Source organism: Leptopilina heterotoma, unplaced genomic scaffold (genome assembly GCF_015476425.1).
Source record: "Leptopilina heterotoma isolate Lh14 unplaced genomic scaffold, ASM1547642v1 Lhet_59, whole genome shotgun sequence".
Lineage (NCBI taxonomy): Eukaryota > Metazoa > Arthropoda > Insecta > Hymenoptera > Figitidae > Leptopilina > Leptopilina heterotoma.
In genome coordinates this window covers 728,469-750,708 of record NW_025111133.1, presented here as the reverse complement: position 1 = coordinate 750,708, position 22,240 = coordinate 728,469, and the positions used below count along the sequence as shown (strand labels likewise).

At 26.0% G+C, this 22,240-nt stretch overlaps 1 protein-coding gene across 4 annotated transcripts in view; it reads left to right on the top strand.

Annotated features, from left to right (window-relative positions):
* LOC122508952 (semaphorin-1A-like) overlaps positions 1-22,240 on the top strand; it is a 440,531-nt gene that overhangs the window by 296,620 nt on the left and 121,671 nt on the right. For all 4 annotated transcript variants that reach the window (XM_043622643.1, XM_043622640.1, XM_043622642.1 and 1 more), the window contains exon 5: positions 8,789-8,959. In XM_043622643.1, coding sequence (XP_043478578.1) covers positions 8,789-8,959 — 171 coding nt within the window. The remainder of the gene's footprint in view (positions 1-8,788; positions 8,960-22,240) is intronic.

The window sequence follows — 22,240 nt, the reverse complement described above, 5'->3', positions numbered from 1 at the left end:
ACACATGTATACTGCTCATATGCAGATATAAACTCCTACATATACACAAATCACATATATGTATAGATTTAATAAACGATTGATAATATAAATTGTTGAATTTTTTAAGGTTCGTTGATGCACGTAGTGTCTGTTGAAATTTTTTTAAATATACGTAAATACCTCACTCGCTAATGCTGCGCTGTCTGTGTTGTAATGGAACTTATTTATTTACTTGTGTATTTACTTATTTATTTCAGGGTTGCCACAAGACATCGATTTTAAAATTCCATGACTTTTCCAGGTTTTCCAGACCATTTCTTAAAAAATTCCAAACCAGAAATAAAATTGTTTTGGTATGTTTTTAGCTAATTACGACAAAAAGTATAAAATCCTTTAAGTAAATTGTTAACAAAATAAGTTATTAATTTTTAATTTCATTATTAACAAAAAATTAAGTTAAAATTTGTAAGGTTATTTGAGATACGCTCCGAAGAAAGATGAGGAGCAAATCTTTTTAAATTTAAAAATTTAGTTAAGTTTAGAATTTTTCACAATTATTAAACCAGTATTTTAAAAAGCATTTTAATAACATTTTTTGAAGCTGAAGTTACCTACGTTTATTCAATGACAATTTTTTCTTTGCTAATTATTTATTTTAATGTTAGAAGCCTTTTAAAAAATTTTAAAAGATCGAAGTCGGGGAAATTATTAATTTTGATTTTTTACACAGATTTTCGAAAAATCCATATATTATTTAAACAAAATTATTATTTCCTCACCTCATAAGCAATTTTTTCTTTTACAAATTATTTATTTTAATGTGACAAGTCATTTAAAAAAATTGTAAGAGGATCTAAGGAAGGCAAGGAAATTTTAGTGATTTTTAATTATTTTTTCGTAGATTTTCCAAATATCCCGAAATTTTAACTAAATTATTATTTCCTTGCTTCAGAAGCAATTTTTTTCGATTGCAATTTTTTAAAGGGCTTCTTACATTAAAAAACAATTAGCAAAAGAAAAAATTTTCATTGCATAAAAGTTGGTAGCTTCAGTTTCATAACATTTTGGGGTTTCTAAAATGTATTAATTTAAAAATTATTTAAAGGAAGATAGAGACCAAAAGAAACTAAAATTTAGAAATGCCATATTGATTTCAATTGTAAGCACTAAATTTAAAATCAAAAAGTTGTATGTCAACTTGAAAACTTGAAATTTTTACGACTCAAATACAAAAAATTGAGCTTTTAGTATCAGGCTTTATAAAATTCCCTGACAATTCCAGATTTTTCAGGTTTTCCATGACTGAAAAAAAATTCCATGACAATTCCGGGTTTCCCAGGTTTTCCAGGTCCGTGGCAACCCTGTATTTGTTTGGCAGACATCAACAATAATTTTTTAAATGGATAATCAGTGAAAAATGACTTATATTTCTGTAAGTTAGTGTTTCACTTCGATCCGCGAATTTCATTTTTTCGAGCGATTATTTGGTTATCGTCTTTGGTTTTCAAACGATCATCTTGTTTATTCTTTTGTTAATTGTCAAATCGTATCGTCTAATTTTCTAATTGTCATCGACCGAACTTCTCGACTGCTTCTCGACTTTCCCATAACTGACAACTAAAAATAATACAATAATAACCTATTTTTTGAAAAAAATCGATATCCAAAAACATTTAAATTCTTTTTTATTAATTCTATTAAAAACTAAAATTAAATTCATTTTAGTGAATTAAAATTATTATATCAAGTTAAAAATTAATTCAAGGTGTCTAGTGAATTATTATTTTTAAATTCCCGGACCAAAAATAAATATTCCCGGATTGATTTTTTAAAACAGCAATTACTATAAAATTTAAATATTAATACTTTTAATAAAGAAATTTTTAAGAAAATCAATTTTAAAAAGTCAATAGACATCTTTATTTAGAGAAATATATATAATATTACTTGTTATATATTACTTAATAAATCTATAACATTGTAATAGTTGGATCTAAATTTAAAATTAACCTACTTTTTTATTTTTCTATTAGTTGGGCTTTTTTGCGGAGTATTATTATTATTTTTAATTGTGTATTTAAATAATAAAAATTAAAAATAATTATTTTTAATTTTTATTATTAAAAAAAAAAAGTTGTCTGTTCATTGAACAAGACCTACATGTCTTATAGTATTTTGGCCCCCTGAATACGAATATGAAGTCAGAATTGCTCCATCACCCTCTGTTTTCTTTTAAATCGAAAAAACTACCCTTAAGTCTAAAATTCAAGAATTAAAGTAAAAAAAAATAAAAACACGGCTTTCTTCGGAGTAGAAGAATATATTTATGCGTTTTCTTCTTTCAACAACTCAAATAATGTCAAAATTGCTCCACCACCCCTACTTTTTTTTAAATCGAAGAAAGTACCCTTAAATCTAAAATTCAAGAACTACCCAGTAAACGAAAACTAATTGAAATGAATTAAGAAGAATTCACAAAGAGCTTTCGTGAATCCCGCTTTGTGACAAATACGAATTGGAGCCTACCAAAAATGTTAATTCGTTTCAATTCATTTGAATTAGTTTTTTTTTACTGGGTAAAGTGAAAAAAAATGAAATAACCGGTTTTCTTCGGAGTAGAAGAATATATTTATGCGTTTTCTTCTTTCAACAACAAATAATGATAAATTAACTCTGATTCTGCTTTTTAGTTATGAGAACAAAAATAAAGGAACGTATGCTTTTGTCTAAAACTAATTGTTTTTATTGTTGTTAGTATACTCTGGGTTCATACTTAAAGGGGTAGTTTTTTCAATATAAATCAATAAGAGGGTGATGAAGCAATGCTGATGCTTTTTTAAAAAGTACATAAATATATTCTTCTACTTTGGAAAAAACCTGTTATATCATTTTTTACTATAATTCTTGAATTTTAGATTTAAGGGCAGGGGGTGATGGAGCAATTTCGTCATTATTTCTAAATTGTTGAAAGAAAAAAACGCATAAATATATTTTTCGACTTCGCAAAAAAACTGGTTATTTCATTCTTTGACTTTAGTTCTTGAATTTTAGATTTAAGGGTAGTTTCTCCCATTTAAAAGAAACAGGGGTGGTGGAGCAATTTTGACATTATTTCTGAGAGGTTAAAGGAAGAAAACGCATAAATATATTCTTCTACTCCTAAGAAAACCGGTTATTTCATATTTTTTTACTTTAGTTCTTGAATTTTAGATTTAAGGGTAGTTTCTCCCATTTAAAAAAACAGGGGTGGTGGAGCAATTTTGACAATATTTCTGAGTGGTTGAAGGAAGAAAACGCATAAATATATTCTTCTACTTCGCAAAAAAGTGGTTATTTCATTCTTTGACTTTAGTTCTTGAATTTTAGATTTAAGGGTAGTTTCTCCTATTTAAAAAAACAGGGGTGGTGGAGCAATTTTGACATTATTTGAGTTGTTGAAAGAAGAAAACGCACAAATATATTCTTCTACTCCGAAGAAAGCCGTGTTTTTATTTTTTTTTACTTTAATTCTTGAATTTTAGACTTAAGGGTAGTTTTTTCGATTTAAAAAAAACAGAGGGTGCTGGAGCAATTCTGACTTCATATTCGTATTCAGGGGGCCAAAATACTATAAGACATGTAGGTCTTGTTCAATGAACAGACAACTTTTTTTTTGTGTGCCTGTGATTGTAATCATGCCTAAATTAAAAAAATTTAACATTTTTAGGTATAAAATAATTTTTTAATAAACATTAATAAAAATTTAGTTTTCTAAACATTATTCAAAAGTAGACGAAAGAACAAAGTTTTGTCCTCTTGATGTAATTTTTCTAAATTTTCAATAGATTAAGTTATAGATAATTAAAAATAAGTATACTTAAATTTCTTTGAATAATTTTTTAACACAATTAAATTTTTCAAATATGTCTACAATAGAAACCTTTTTGAATAGTTGAAATTGTGCAAAATTTAATTGAAAATAATTAATTTATTTCAAGTATTTTGTTACAATTTTTTGAAGAATTTTAATTGCAAATTTTGAAAATAATTGAATTACCAAAAATTTAAAAAAAATTTTTAAAGGTAAATTAGGATATAAGAATTATTTTAAGAAATTCAATTATTTTCGAAAAATAACATTATAATATTTTTAAAAACTAATATTATTAGAATTTTTTTATAGTAATTTTTTAAGATTTAATTATCTTCGAATAATGTAAATAAACATTTATGAAAATTTACTTCAATAAGACGAGCGAACATGACAGCTTGGTTATCAAAACAAAAAGAAAATCGTTTTTTGTTCGTTTCTCGGATCGTGTTGCTCGAATGAAACACTACTGTAAGTGTAATTTTCAACCGACTTTTAGTAAAATTATTTGTTTGACAGAAATTTACAATATTAATAAATAAATCACAATAAAATAATAATCAGTGAAGAATGACTGATATTTTAGTACTTTTCAACTGATTTTCAGTAAAATTCCACTGATTATGAATCCAAAGTCACTTTTTAAAAATACAAAATGGCGAATCCAGGATAGCGGACGAAAATGAAAGGTTTAGTAAGAGAATACGTAAAAATAACATTTCGTATAATGTACAATGACATTTTTTGTAAATGTCACTTCATAATTTTTGTCTTATTACACAATGATTTTAAATAAAATAATTTATATTTTTATAAATATTAATAATTTTTTACATTTTCTAACCACTATAAGGTTTTAATTTTGTAAATGTTCAAATTCTGGTTTAGAAAGAAAAATTTATATTATTATACAACTATATTGTCTAGACTTGCAAAAACCCAAAGTCTAGACTTTGTTGTAACAATATTGTTACAATATATATTGTAACAATATTGGTGACGGTGACATGCGTAAGAATAGTGCAGTAAAAATTTCAAAAAAACACCCTGATCATTACCTACAGAAATTCCTATTAGTAAGAAAAGAATGGACGTATCTTCGCCCTTTTCTTACTAATTATTCAGAGAATCAGGCTAACATTCAAAATCTAACCTTCTAAGTTTAGTTATTTCAAAAAAATTATTTTATTGATGCAAATAAATATTTATTTTAATTAAAAACTATGCATTATTTAATCAAGTAATTTTTATAATTGATTTAAAGCAATATTTATTAAATTAAATTATTCTATTTAATTGACTTAAGTAATTTGTATTTGGTTCAAATAACTATTTAATAGATACCATAAATTAAAATATTTATGTCCAGTAAATATTTACTTAGTTCAAATAAAAAAAAAAAATAAGTAAAAACTAATAAGTTTAAATACAACCGAACGAGCGTTAGCGAGTGAGGTATATGTTGCTAGTTTCAATTATTTTCAAAAAATTTCCTCAATTCAATGATTTTTAATATTTACTATTTTTAAGAAAATTTTCCAAAAAGAATTTAATTATTTAAAAAAAATTTAATAAAATCCTACGCAAACCTTTAATTATTTTCATAAAATAATAAAAATTTTACAGGAATTCAATTATTTACAAATTTTTTATAAATTTCTTCGCAATAATTCAATTATTTTCATAAAATAATAAAAATTTTACAGAAATTCAAGTATTTACAAATTTTTTTATAAATTTCTACACAATCATTCAATTATTTTCATAAATAATTAAATTCTTTTCAGAGAGATTCAATTATTTTCGTAAATAATAAAATTCTTTTTAGGAATTCAATTATTTTCATAAATAGTAAAACTCATTGCAAAATTTCAATTAGTCTTAATAGAATTTTAATCGAATTTCTCGAAAAATGTAATTATTCTTAAAAATTTTATTAAAATTCCTTAAAAGAATTCAATTATTTAAAAATTTATTGATAAAATTCTTTATGAGAATTAGATTTTAAGAAAAATGGAATAATTGAATTCTAGTGAAAATTAAATTATTTTTAGAAACTTTAAAAAAATTCAATGCAAAATTCAATTATTTTCAAAAGAAATAATATTCTTTTTGGGAATTCAATTATTTTCAGAAATTGTAATAAAAATCAATGCAAAATTCCATTATTTTCAAAAGTAATAAAAATCAATGCAAAATTCCATTATTTTCAAAAGAAATAAAATTTTTCGTAAGAATTCAATTATTTTCAGGAATTTCAAGAAAAATCAATGCAAAATTCAATTCTTTTCAAAAGAAATAAAATTCTTCTTGATGGGAATTTACTTAATTTCAGGAATTTTAATAAAAATCATTGTAAAATTCAATTATTTTCAAAAGATATAAAATTCTTCTTGGGAATTCAATTATTTTCAGGAATTTGAATAAAATTCAAAGCAAAATTCAATTACTTTCAAAAGAAATAAAATTCTTCTTGGGAATTCAATTATTTTCAGGAATTTTAATAGAAATCAATGCAAAATTCCATTATTTTCAAAAGAAATAAAATTTTTCGTAAAAATTCAATTATTTTCAAAAATTTAAATAAAAATCAATGCAAAATTCCATTATTTTCAAAAGTAATACAACTTTTCGTAAAAATTCAATTATTTTCAGGAATTTCAAGAAAAATCAATGCAAAATTCAATTATTTTCAAAAGAAATAAAATTTTTCTTGGGAATTCTATTAATTTCAAGAATTTTAATAAAAGTCATTCCAAAATTCAATTATTTTCAAAAGTAATAAAATTGTTCTTGGGAATTCAATTATTTTCATAAATTTGAATAAAATTCAAAGCAAAATTCAATTACTTTCAAAAGAAATAAAATTCTCCCTGGAAATTTAATTATTTTCAGAAATTTTAATAAAAATCAATGGAAAATTCAATTGCTTTCAAAAGTAATAAAATTTTTCGTAAAAATTCAATTATTTTCAGGAATTTCAAGAAAATTCAATTATTTAAAAAAAAATAAAATAAAATTCTTCTTGGGAATTCAATTATTTTCAGGAATTTTAATAAAATTCATTGCAAAAATCAATTATTTTCATCAATAACAAAAAAATTCATCACAAAGAATTCAGTTATTTTTAAAAGTAGGTAATAAAATTCTTCGCAGAAATTGAATTATTTACGAAAATTTTCAGCACAATGTTAACCAGCAAAGAATCAACCAGCAAAGAATTCAATTATTCTTAAAAATTCTATTATAGTTCGTCGAAAGAATTCAATTATTTTTAAAAATCCTATTAAAATTCGTGGAGAGAATTCAATTATTTAAAAATTTGTTGATAAAATTCTTTATGAAAAAATCAATTTTAAGAATCATTGAATTATTTAATAAATTATTTTGTTTTTGTATTTAAATAATTGAAGTAGAATTTTTTAATAAAAATTGATTTTCATTTCATAAAAATGAATTTCAGTTAAAATTTTGATATCTTTTAATTGAATATTACAAGCAATATAGCGTGAATTTTTAGAAATAACTGAATTTCGAAATTAATTTGTTTGAAAAAGTTTAATTCGAATTTTTTTATTATTTTAAGTTTTCGTTTTCTGATATAGTTTTAATTGAAGAATTGACGAATAATTAAAATTATTTCGTTATTATAAAACATGAAGATATCGAACACTCCGAGTCTTCGACTCGAATTATGCAAAATTTAATTTCTAGTTTTAAGTAAAATGTTCTCTTATTTGACTCGAACTTATATTTTTGTCAGTAATTGGTCCGTAAAGTCCGTGTTTTTAAATACTTTCACTGTTTCGAGCCCTGAGTTTAAATCAGTAGGGAACAAATTACGAGGAAGCATATATTTTTTTTTAATAAGATGTGAAAATAATTAAGTAGCATTAGTTTATTGTTGATGATGTGAAGGCACAAGTGTTGATTAACATTTGACAGCGTGTATATTATAAATGTATATGTGCTGAGTTGAAACAAACATCCAAGTCGATCCAAGTTTGATGCGCCTTTACCCAAAGTTGTATCGACAAGAATGGCATACCAAATTAGCTAAAGTTATTTGCTGATGGGTTGAGATGAAACTTTCAAGTTTTATCTGCACTATGCGCCAATATGGACGTTATTGTCAAGACTTGAATAAAAGTGGTGTTTTTTTAAATTTCTCCCCTAATGGATAAATTAATATATGAACGTGATGTGAATTCTCTAATACAAGAAGCGTTATTTTTGAATTATCAATTGCGAATGTTTGCCATAGGGGAAAAAAAATATTTTTTTGGCTACGCTGAAAATAGTTGTTTTTTTGCAAATAGAAATATTGCAAATTCCTTTTGAAATGAAATGTTGACTACATAGTGACAGACGGGATTTTTATATAAAAGAGAAAATTTGATACACGACTTGCAGAAACATATTTTCCAACAGACAATATCTAATTCACATTTTATATTGAAATATACGCCTCATTCAGTTTCAACTTTGGCTCCTTCAGTAGACAAGATCTCTTGGAATTGGAGAATCCTAGAAATATCTTGCTTGGTATAGCGCTTCTCTTACAATTTTCAGAGAGAGAAGGAAAGAGAGAAAGATGTAGGTTACGAATCGAGACTCGATGGAGATAATTTGGATGGAAAGAAATCCTAAGAAACTGCGGTTCGCAGGTATAGAGAAAAAGAAGTGGAAACGATGAGTGAAGAATTCTTTTTTCTTTCAAGTATTCCGGTATCGTTTCAGCAGTAACGTCCTTATCTCTATCCTCTCGCGTTTTCTTTTTTTCTTTTGCTCCTCGACGTCTAAGCAAAAGCGCTTTTTGAAATTCCCGTTTGAAAGACGGATTCTGTTATCGACTGCAATACAAGCCTTGAAGTTTAATCGACTGATACTAAAGTGCAAGCCACTGGCCTTCCTTCCTAACCCATTCTCAATTTTCTTTATTCCCTTCTGTTGCAGAGGCTCGAGTGGTCCAGCATCCAACCCCATCTACAATTGTGTAGCGTGAAAGGCAGGAGCGATGACGAGTGCCAAAATTACATAAGGATCTTCGGCAGACAAGGACCCGATCGCTTCTTAACTTGCGGGACGAACGCGTACAAACCACTCTGCAAGCAGTTTTCAATTAAGGTAAGTCGCAAATTTTATTCTACAACAGAATTTTTATTGAAATCAAGAACTACAAGTATCAAGTGTAACTACAACTATCAAGTAGTTACAAAAAAAATTGTAGTTACAAAAAAAAATTTTAGTTACAAAAAATCCGAAAGGTTTTGGCTCAACTCTTTGATCAAAAAGAGAATAGTTTAAAGAACAGTTTGTAAGAAATTAGAATCAAACAGGAAAATATTAGCATTAGAAAATAAAGTTGAAAACATTTCCCAGACTCGAATCACAAAATAGTTGATTTTGATCTCTTCGCGTGTCACTTAATTATTGTCCATTACATTGAAATATATTCTGATATCTGTAAACTCTCTTCCTGAGAATAGAAATGCGAACAAGAAAACAAACATGTTTTGACAATTAAACTCTTCGCAAAGCAATTAGTTGTTTTGCTTGCATATTTTCAACCTGAAGCAATTATTCAGCCACGAATGAACACTACAGATAGTGTACATAGGTGAGAGTAATAATTTCTGTCACGCAGCCACGCAATGTACCCACCTGCAAATATTGTGCATGCTAACCGATTAATCTTTTTGAATCAAAGTCAAATTTCCCTTTGCACGCGTTCTTTGAAAAAAAGTTTCTGCAACAAGGTTGCAACAAAAATTTAATTTCCCCCAAATTCCAGAGAGAATTTTGACATTTTTATATTCTGATTATTATTTTTCCTTGGAAGCTAAGATTTTCAAAAATCTAAAATTTAAATCTTTTTGAAATTCAATAACTAATAAGAATATTATTATATAAAACATGAAGAAGTCAATCACTCCGAGTCTTCGACTCGAAGTGATTGACTTCTTCATGTTTTTATAATAATTAAATATTAAAGATTACCCAGTGATAAAATTATTATTTTATATAAAAATATTCTTACTCTTCCTGTGTAGAAATTGCCATGTTATGGCCTACACAATGATAAAAAAATCTGGCCCCAATTTGGGCCATGGTTAAATTTCTACACGGGTAACTTCTTCGAAATTATTTCATCATTTAAATTCAATTAATATTTTCTAGAATTTTTAACTACAATTTTTTTTTTAAATTATTAGTCAAAAGTACGAAGAATTTATAATTCCAAAGATTTGAATTTGAAACCAATTCAAAAAACAATTATTTCCAAAAATTCATGCTTTAATGCTTTTAATATTAAAATTATTATCCAATATTTTAACCGAAATTCATTTTGAAATAAATTTTTATTAGAAAATTTTACGAGAATTCAATTATTTAAATACAAAAATAAATAATTTATTGAATAGTTGCGAATGTTTCTTAAAATTGAATTTTTATAAAGATTGTTTATTAACAACTTTTCCAAATAATTAATTTCTTTTAAGGAATTTAATTAAAATTTTAGAAAAATTTATTAAATTAAAGAATTTTCTAACAATTTTTGAAAATAATTAAAAACTTTTAAAGAATTTTATTCAAATTTTTAGAAATAATTGAATGCATGAGAAGAATTTAATTAATAATTTATGAAAATAATTAAATTCATGGGAAGAATTTTATTAAATTTTACTTAAATAATTGAAATTTTGCCAAGAATTGTATTAAAACTTTTGAAAATAATTGACTTCTTGAGAAGAATTTTATAAAAATTTTTTTAAATAATTGAATTCCTTCGAATAATTTTATTATTTATGAAAATAATTGAATTCTTGCCAAGATTTTTATAGAAATTTTTTTAAATAATTGAATTCTTTTGCAGAATTTTAATATTCATGAAAATAATTGAATTGAATTCCTTCGAAAAATTTTATTATTTATGAAAATAATTGAATTCTTGTGAAGCATTTTATAAAAATTTTTTTAAATAATTGAAATCCTTCGAGAAATTTGATTATTTATGAAAATAATTGAATTCTTGCCAAGAATTTTATAGAAATTTTTAAAAATAATTGAATTCTTTTGCAGAATTTTATTATTTATGAAAATAATTGAATTGAATTCCTTCGAGAAATTTGATTATTTATGAAAATCATTGAATTCTTGCCAAGAATTTTATAGAAATTTTTAAAAATAATTGAATTCCTTCGAAAAATTTTATTATTTATGAAAATAATTGAATTCTTGCCAAGAATTTTATAAAATATTTTAAAAATAATTGAATTCCTTCGAGAAATTTGATTATTTATGAAAATAATTAAACTCTTGCCAAGATTTTTATAGAAATTTTTAAAAATAATTGAATTCCTTCGAAAAATTTGATTATTTATGAAAATAATTGAATTCTTGCCAAGAATTTTATATTAATTTATGAAAATAATTGAATTATTTTGCAGAATAACTTAAAAATTTTTGAAAATAATTGATTCTCTGCGACGAATTAAAAGTTTTTTATGAAAATATTTCAATTTTTGCAACGAATTTCGATTTTTTTATGTAATAATTGAATGTTTCTTAAAATTGAATTCTTTTGTCAAGTTTTAATAAAATTTTTAAGAATAATTGCATTTTTCGAGAAATTTATTTATAATTGTAGATATTAAAAATATTTAAAATTCTGCGATGAAATTAATTAAATTTCTAATTAAAATTTTATTATTTATTAAAATAATGGAATGTTTTTGTAGAATTGTATCAAGAATTTTTTTCTCAATAATTAAATTCTTTAATAAATTTGATGAAAATAGTAAATATTGAAAATAATTGAATTGCAAAAAACTATTGAAACTAATTGAAATTTTGCAAAGAATTTTATTTAAATTTTTTAAAATAATTGAATTTTTGGCAAAAGATTATGCTATTTATAAGGATAATTGAATTCTTGACGAGATATTCGTTAAAATTTTTATAAATAATTGAATTTCTTTGTAGGATTTTGTTACTTTGGAAAATAATTGAATTCTTGCCATGAATATTGTTATTTATGAAAATAATTGAATTTTGACAAGATATTTATTAAAATTCCTAAAAATAATTGAATTTTGTCGAAGAATTTTGTGTTATTTATCAAAATAATTGCGTTTAAACTTTTGAAATAATTGAACAATATTTAAAAATCCATTGTGGTCAGAAATAGAAAAAAAAAATTTTTTCCAGTACTTTTAATAAAAATTCTTGACTTTTCCCTGAATTCCCTGACTTCCCTGACCTGTGGCAACCCTGTCCAAACCTAACTTGTGCATTACTATTAGAAATTGGGCCTAACTCATTTTCTTTACATGAAATTTTATTTTTATTTTTAAATATAAAATGTTCTCTTAATTGACTCAGACTGGTTATATTTTTGTAAGAAAGTAATTGATCCGTAATTTTTATTTTTGGTTCCGTAAAGTCCGTTCGTTTAAATACTTTCATTGGTTCGAACCCTGGCAAATTGATAAATTTCTATTTCTGAATTAATCCGTCAACTATTGTATTGCATGCGGTTTGTCAACAAAACTTTCCCAACAGGAGAAGTAAATTTAAAATTTATACGCTTTCTTGTTTAGTAGACAAATGGATGATGATAATAATTTTACTATGGGTAAAGAATTTTATGCGGTGTATAAAATGTATAAAGTGTGTAAAATGTATAAAGTGTATAAAATGCATAAAATAGCTTGGAGCGTGACTTACTTAAAAGAGTAACAAAAGAAATTACTGCTGCTGCTGAAAGAAATTTACTTCACACTTGGAAAATAAAAGATGTACATTTTTGATGAAAGCCAATTCAAAAAAAAAAAAAAAAAAGATGGAGTATTTATGTCAGAGGCAGGAAAGACACACCATGTATATCACTCTCGTATCTTTTATGTCACTGCATGACACACATGTACGCTCGATGAAAAGACAAAAGAGAAGCTCTCTTGCCTCGCCAAGCGAATCTCTTGGCAGAGATTTTCGCTGCAGTATCCAAAAACCTCGTTCCATGAGGCTTAAATATGTGTGTCGAGCTAGACGTAATCAAGCCTCAAAGTTTCTAAATTACTTTCATTTTCATCTTAAACCGCTTAATAATCTCTCGCTTTTTACGCATGCAAAAAAAAAGAAAGCTTTGAACTCGAAAATTGCATATAAAGAAAAAAAGTAAAAACCAATGTAGTCCATTCTTCTTATTTACTACCTCTTTTTGTTGCTGATTGAAATCTTTTATAGTTTTTGATAATAATACTAACCGGGAAATAGCAGGGAATTTAATTTGACCAGAAAAAAATTATTTTTGTTATCAAACCTAACGATATAATAACAAACGATATTTGCTAATTGTCAAAGTTTAAGTCGTTTCACGTATTCTTCGATTACGTTATCCTCTGAATGGCTAACAAGGTGTGTTGAATTTAGTCGTAGCCTAATTCTCAGTGGTGTTAATGAAGCCTTGTTTCCCATAACGAGACAAGTAAATTCACGTGGTGGGCACGTTTCGGACCACCACCATCGTGTACATGTGCAAGTGTGCATATGTCTGGGCCTACAAACGAGATATCGTGTTATTGGTTGCGGCGTTTCTCCATTAACCGTGAATTTCATCGACATATAAACCACTTCAATAACGGGCCAATAGTTAGACCCGATCGGTTACATCATATGTACGATATGTCATTTTTCATGCAGGAAACACAGGCCACTCACATATGATGGGGTGTAAAAATAAAACGACGATCACTTCCGGTGATCGATCAATTCTCCAACATTCATTCGTCCATAATCATTGGCGACAGTTTTCCATTTATCGATCCCAATAAAATTTTAAATATCAAACACTCATAACCAGATATATATGAAACGTTATATTTTAATGGCGGAAATGATATTCTCAATACTGTATCCGATATCAAGTTTAATGTTTAATATATCAAAAAAAAAAATGTATTTCCCAATACAGTACTTTATATTTAAGCAGTACAAATCTATTGTAGTTTCTATACAATTCTCATCATTGCGGAGAAGCTATTGGTTTCGTTTCAAAAATAGAAAACTTTTCGCCAGCCATTATAAATATTAAAAATTCCCTTTAAAAATGCTTTTTATAGAAAAAAAAAAGTTACCCTCATTCGAAAGTCCAGAACTCCTTCTTGTACTTTGTCGAGTGTAGGAAAAAAAAAAGTCGAGACCCTTTTAAAGTCGAAAAAGTTATACGCAATGTCAGGTTTAAAAGGTAAGTTTTCAGGCGACAACTGTTAAAACTTGAATAGCATTAAAATTCTAAAAGCTTTCGAGTCAGGAGAATTTTAGACAAACCATTAAAGAGTCAAAGTTGCATTTCCAAATCGTAATTAGATGGAGAATTATCTACTTGCATAAAATTTGTTCTACTCGAGTCCATTAAGTACTGCTTCAAATTAAAAAATATTTGGTTGTTATTATTCTTTTTATGGAAAGAAAAATTATTTGGTTCAGTTACAGTTCATCTGATTGAAAAAAATGTTAGTTGTTTCAGTTACAGTTCAGTTGATTAAACCAAAAATTATTTTGATTCAAGAAAATAGTTGACGATGTTCTAGTAATTCATTAGTTGCATCGAATAATTTTTACCACTGTCTAGATTAAACTAAAAAGAATTGTGCATCCGTTAAAAGTGTCAAAAGAGGCATTATATGAAATTTTTAAATTGAAACGTTGCCAAATTAACTAAAATGGGAACATTTGCATATTACACAAGAATAAATGGAGTCGTATAGTCTCAATTGCCAATCCTTTCGAGTTTCGAAATTCGAACGAATCAAGTACCGAAGAAAGGCGATCAAAGTGTCTACTATTTTCGTTCAACAAAATTCCCAGTTATTTCCCGGCTTTGTCCTAATTTTTCCCGGTTTTTTTTTTGCTCATCAAATTTAAATTTATTTGATTTCGAAAATAAATAAATCTACAAATGGCTTCAAAAATTTTCTATTAGAGTTTTTATGAATAATTAAATTCTTTTGACAAGTTTCTTTAAATTTTTTGTAAATAATGTTTTCATTAAAAACATCTTCCATATAATACAACAAATATTTTGCAGAAATAGGCATAAAAAATCGGTTAAGAATATAACAATCTCCAGCGATTTCGGAACATCTTACATCATTGCAGTCATTGCACCCAATTTTAAAGTCTAATGAACCTTAAAATGAATCCAGTCACTTTTTTACCTATAAGCATAAAAATCAGAATTATTCGAAAAATCAAAATTGATAAATTCTAAACTTTCTAAGTTGAATTCTATTAATAAGGAAGTGAGTGGTTTCTTTCTTAAACAACTCCCTAGAGAAAATAGCGTTGAAATGAGATCGGTTAAGAACTGGATTACTTTGCCTTGTAGTGGGCTGCTTTTGAATCTTCGTGCCTGCTCGGCTACTCTATGGAGAGTGAGTAATGGCCCCTCTTTCTCTCTGTGTCACCAAAAGAGAACTTTTTTTTTTTTCGCAACGTCGGTTTAGCCTGTATTTCTTTTTCTCGAGGCCTTTAAACCTTATGCATCGTTGAAAAGAGAGAACATACATTTACTCCTTAACATTTTATCGAAGTGCCTTTTTTCTCAAGTAAAATATTTCTTCTTAATACTTTCAACATTTTTACATTAGGAGTGAGATTTCTCTCCATATATATAATATATAATAAAAAAAAGTCTGACAAACAAATCTCTTTAACTTACAAGAGTGATACATCAAGTGGAAAATTGATCGATAATATTTCCAATAGAATTATTCCATGTTGGCTATTAGTCGATTTCTTTTCGAACTCCGTATGGTTGCCACAGGTCGGGGAAATCAGAAAAAAGTTGGGGAAACTAAAAGTAGTCAGGGAGAAATAAAAACAAATTTTTGTATCACTCCTGTTATTTAAAAAGAAAAGATTAATTTTCCCCTCAAGTCTCAAGCTTTTTGTTCAGGTAAATAAATTATTTTTTGACAAATATTGAGCTTTAGGTCTAGTTTCAAAATTGTAATTATATTTACTGTCGGGTGAGCTTGTTTCGAAATTCTGTTACAGATTTCGTCGTGATTGGGTCAATTTTTGACAAGTGACAAGCGGAGAGTTCAATTTGTTATTTTTTCCACCCAATTCCGACAGAAAATCTTTTAATCACTAGGTACAAATTGTAGTTTAAAAAAAAACACTTTATTTTCCTGAATTGAAAGTAATTTTCTCTTTTTGCTTCGATTGAATGGTTAAAACAGAGAATTGAAATTTCTTTAAAGTAAATTCATTTTAAATAAATATTTTCTATTCCCTTAAAAGAACTGATAATAGTCGTTGGTTTCGGGTGTTTAATAAAGAATGGAATCAAGTTCGTTACTCGAAGTCCTTGGAGATTTTCGTGTCGTTGATAAGAGTAAGGGATAACAACGAATCGAAAACAGCACACGGAATAGTAGTCTCTTTTCTCGACTCTTTCTTTCTGGAGAAATTGTAAGGCACTAACACTCCCTCGAGATTTCGAAGGTTATTTTCTCTCTCGCGCATTTCTTTTCCTCTATCAAGCTTGATTCACTTTCGTCTCAACATAAATATTCGCGCGCTTATACATCCGCATTGCCGTGAAACAAAAAATAAATTTTTCTATGTGTGTACAAAAAGTTTGTCACTTTTTTGAAATCTAATCCACATGTTTTAATTTTACCAAACTTTATTCACTCGCCTGTAAATTTCTCTCAATATTTAATTTTTTTTTTTTATTTGCAAAATTCCATTCTCTATTTTAAAGTGAAAACTGAGTTACTTTAATCAGAGTTATCAATCATTGTTGAAAAAAAAAAAATTGTATGTGCGCTGATTTTTTTTTACACAATGAACAGAGAGTAGATATCTGGGTAGCATGAGTTTCATTTACTCTGTTATTTTTCTGTTTCGAATAAAATGTCAACCTTCAATAACAAGAGTTCGATTTCCAATGCCATCTTTACATGATATTTATTTTTGAAACCCAATTCGAAAAAACAAATAGAGGAGAATTGCTTGCAGGAAAGTTGCATTTATCAAGCAAAATTATCTGATTTTGTATTCTCTATCAAATGTGTATGAAACAAATGATAGTAATCCGCTCCGGGAAAAAAAGAAATATTAAAAAAAAAGTGTACAAGAAATAAATTGTTTGGAAAAATTAAAAATGAGGAAGAAGATAATTAACTTGTGAAATCATCAATTAGTTTAAATTAGTAGCATGATGATAAGAATATACGGTTTCCATTTGTGAATTTTTGTTATTCGTCAGAGCATTAAGTTTACTGTAAAATGAAGAAGAAACTTTGTTGAGAAGATCGTTTATAGTATGTATGAAAAAGCCCATTTTCAAGCAATGAGTTTTAAGACCCGAGAAAGTTAACTTTAAGAAGAGACAAGAAGCGTGGTTACTGTAAAAGATTCCCAGTCTGTGTAATATAGTAAGTAGCTTTACCTCTTACAACAGTTTCAAAGTAATTCACTAAGATGCTTTCATTCACACTCGAAAGATGAACGACCTCACGTGTGTTTTTTTTATGTACAGAAGGAGATGAGAAGAAATGCAATTCTCAACTCGAGGGGAAAATTGTACAAATGATAAGGCAAGTTGAATGTCGATATAAAAGTGTAACACCTGCGCTTGCGACGATGCTCGTTTTCGAAAGAAAAGAGAACCGCATAGCGTAACGAATGCACCTTCGCAGTTTTCCGTACAAAGCTGCCAACGCGCGTGCTGTACAAAAGACACTTTACGACCAAATAAATCAACCCTGAAGTTTCCGCCAGTCTACCGAACAGTTCTTCTTCTTCTTAGCCGTTAAGATCTTTCGCTGTACTTTTGGAGACCAACGAGAGATAAACAATCGAACAGGGAAATCTCTTCGTTTCCAGTCAAAAAACTTTCTTTTTATTTCCTCCTTCATGTCCCTTGCAAGTCACAAACACTAATCTGATGCACTGCTGCTGAACTCTTTTTGATTATTACTGCTTTTGCGCTATCTTTCCCAGGAGTGCAATTTTCTTTTACAAACAAACAAATGTTGTAATTTTAGGAGAAATGTTTTCGAAGTAAAATATTCCAAGTAGAAAGGTAAGAATAGAAAACATTTGTCGGTACATTTGGTCCAATATTGAACAAAGAAGTAGAACCTGTAATAATAAATGCTGATTGCATTAATTAGCAGATATTGACCATTGTTTTTGTAAAATCGCAAAAAAACGCAATTTTCTTTTGAACCTGAGTCCAAATTTAAGACCAACTTTAGACCCATTTAATCCTATTTGAACCTACTATAAGCCTATTATAACATACTATAGAACGAAAATTCTATTCAAGACCCCTTTGGACCTACTTTTCTCATAATGAGCCAAACTTGATGATTAATACCTTCTCATGAGATAAGAATGTAAAAATTAATTTTGTATTTCCCTGACTTTTCCTTCAACTTCCATAATTTTTAAAACATTTTTTTTTTTTTGCCTTTTTCCCTGATCCCAAAATATATTCTAATTCACTCTAAAAATGATCAGATATTCAAAATAATGTTCTAATGAATTTATTTGCTAATTTCTTTAATTGTAAAACTATTTCAATTCAATTATTATTTTTTTGGGTTTTTAACTAAAATTCTTCTCTAAATCATTTTTATTAATTATTAATTAAAAAATTCAACTAATTTCGACGGAATTGTAATAAAAACAATTGAAATTCTAAGGATGAGTTTTATTATTTATGAAAATAATTGAATTCCTTGCAAGATTTTATTATTTCTGAAAATAATTAAAATTTTACAAAGAATTTTACTAAAAATCTTTTAAAATAATTGAATTTCAGCTAAGAATTTTACTACTTATAAAAATAATTGAAATTTTAATAAGAATTTCAATAAAATTTTGGAAAATAAATAAATTTCTGCGAAAAATTTTATTAATTTTGAAAATAATTGAATTCTTGTGAAGAATTTTCTTATTTCTGAAAATAATTGGAATTTTGCTAAGAATTTTATTAAAATTTTTAAAAATAATTGAATTTTTGGAGAAAAATGTTATTATTTATAAAGATAATTTAAATTTTGACGAGAATTTAACAAAATTTTTTGAAAGTTGAATTTTGGGAAGAATTTTGATTTGTAATTTTAGAAAATAACTGAATTTTGCCAAGAATTTTGCTATTTATAAAGATAATTGAAATTTGGTAAAGAATGCTAATTAAATTTTTTAAAAATAATTGAATTTCAGCTAAGAATTTTATTACTTATAAAAATAATTGAAATTTTAACAAGAATTTTAATAACATTTTTGGAAAATAAATCAATTTCTGCGAAAAATTTTATTAATTTTAAAAATAAATGAATTCTTGTGAAGAATTTTCTTATTTCTAAAAAGAATTGAAATTTTGCGAAGAATTTTCTTATTTCTGAAAATAATTGAATTTTTGGAGAAGAATGTTTCCTATTATTTATAAAGATAATTGAAATTTTGACGAGAATTTAACAAAATTTTTTGAAAGTTGAATTGTGGGAAGAATTTTGATTTGTAATATTTGAAAATAACTGAAGTTTGACAAGAATTTTGCTATTTATAAAGATAATTGAAATTTTGTGAAGAATGCTAATTAAATTTTTTAAAAATAATTGAAATTTCGCGAAGAATTTTATTAAAATTTTTGAAAATAATTGAATTTTTGGAGAAGAATGTTACTTATTAATATATAGTTGATTTTTTCTTCCGTTGTTGAATTTTGTTGATATTTTTTAATCGATTATCGGAAGAGTGATAAATGAAACACTATTTCATTAGTTGTGCAACGTTTCGGCGTCTTGGTTTGACACCATCATCAGGCCACTTTATTAAACAATGAAAATTTTTTATAAACAATTGATTTACACATAAAATAAAATTAAGATTTTTAACACAACTAATGAAATAGTGTTTCATTTATTACTCTTCCGATAATCGATTAAAAAATATCAACAATGTTACTTATTATTTATAAAGATAATTAAAATCTTGACCAGAATTTAACATAATTTTTTGAAAGTTGATTTGTGGGAAGAATTTCCATTTGAAAATTTTAAAAACAACTGAATTAAAATCTTGACGAAAATTTAAAAAGAAATTTTGTAAATAATTAAATTTTTGTGAAGAATTTTATGTATTTATTTCTTAAAATAATTGATTTTTTTGAAAAGAATTTTGTTGTTTATCAAGATAATTAAATTCTTTTGGAAAATTTTATTATTTATGAAAATAATTGAATTTTTCCAAGAATTTTATACAAATTTTTAAAAATAATTGAATTCCTTTGGAAAATTTGATTATTCATGAAAATAATTAAATTCTTGCCAAAATTTTTATAGAAATTTTTTAAAATAATTGAATTCCTTCGACAAATTATATTATTTATGAAAATAATTGAATTCTTGTCAAGAATTTTATTATTTATGATAATAATTGAATTCTTTTGCAGAATTTTATTATTTATGAAAATAATTGAATTCTTGACCAGATTTTTATAGAAATTTTTTTAAATAATTGAATTCCTTTAAAAAATTTGATTATTTATGAAAATAATTGAATTCTTTCCAAAAATTTTAAAGAAATTTTTTAAAATAATTGTATTCCTTCGAAAATTTTTATTATTTATAAAAATAATAGAATTCTTGTCAAGAATTTTATAATAATTTTTGAAAGTAATTGATTTTCTGCGACGAATTAAAAGTTTTTTTATGAAAATATTTGAATTTTTGCGACGAATTTTATTATATTATTGAATAATTGAATGTTTCTTATAATTAAATTCTTTTGTCGCAAGTTTTAAAAAAATTTTTTTAGAATAAATGCATTTTTTGAGGAATTTATTTAAAATTGTATTAATAATATTTAAAATTCTACGATGAAATTAATTGAATTTCTAAATGAAATTTTATTATTTATGAAAATAATGGAATATTTTCTTAGAATTGTGTCAAGAATTTTTTTTCAATAATTAAATTTTTTTTTTAAATTTGATGAAAATAGTAAATATTGAAAATAATTGAATTGCGAAAAACTATTGAAACTAATTGAAATTTTGCAAAGAATTTTATTTAAATTTTTAAAACTAATTGAATTTTTGGCGATATATTATGCTATTTATAAAGATAATATTGAATTCTTGACGAGGTATTCGTGAAATTTTTTAAAAAGAATTTTTAAAGAATTTAATTTTTTTTAAGAAGAATTTTTTTTTAAAGAATTTCCTTTGAAGAAGTTTATTACTTTGAAAAATAATTGAATTCTTGTGATGAATATTGTTATTTATGAAAATAATTGAATTTTGCAAAGAATTGTATTAAAATTTCTGAAAATAATTGAATTTTGTCGAAAAATGTGTTATTTAGATATTTAAATATTGGCAACTGCCAATGAGAAATTATATCGTTACACGCAGAATTATTTATTTTTTTTTTTTTGATAAATGCTAAAAAGCAGTCAGTACCTATTAGGAAAATAAATTTAAATAAAAATAAATTTATTAAAATAAAATAAAAATTAGTCAGATTTACCAAAATTTTGAACAGTGTACCTACAGATTCGATAAGACATAATTAGTTCTAGAGAAAATTATCATTAGTACTCGGCAAATTAATGACAATAAATTCCAGACGCATATAAATCGAATGATTAGAGTGTGTCTGTAAATTTTGCGCCCCGAGTCCCAGTTAATCTAAAACGACTGTTTTATTATCCCACTGTATAGTTGAAAATTATAATCACGCGGTTAAAAGTCATAGAAATAAATTTCCCTCGCTCCTCGACGGAAATCTCGAGATATTTTCTTCATACCGTTGTAAAATCAGCGCGAGAGCGCACGACGACGACTAAGATAACTGGAGATTGTTATAAACTTGAAGCAATGGATCATTTTCCAACATCCATTAAACGTTACGGAAATGGATCGTAAATTATACAATTATAAATACGAGACGCAATAAACGACACCGGCAGCTCGATCGTGAGAGAGTCGTGAATCAGTTTCGCACGATTTAAGTTACAGGAGGCTGTGTGGCAGATTCATCTCTCTCTCTCTCTCTCTCCAATATGCAACGCCCATTCGCTCTCGCTGAGCTCCCTTTAATATCTTTTCGATAGCTATGGCTAAACTCTTTAGCAAGACTGACGTGTCTCTCTTACTTACAATGCCTTGATAAAACGATTTATGACACTGGAAAGTCATGAAGAAGGAGAAAAAAAAGAAGAACTGGTGTCATCGCTCATTCTGCCCGATAAATAGAACACAAAGTCGCCCCGAGCTTCAGCGTGTGCTTTAGCGTACTTTAGCGACTAGAAGAGAAAAACGTGACGCTGGCACAATTTATCCGAGGAATCGTCAATTCGAAAAAAATAAAAGGA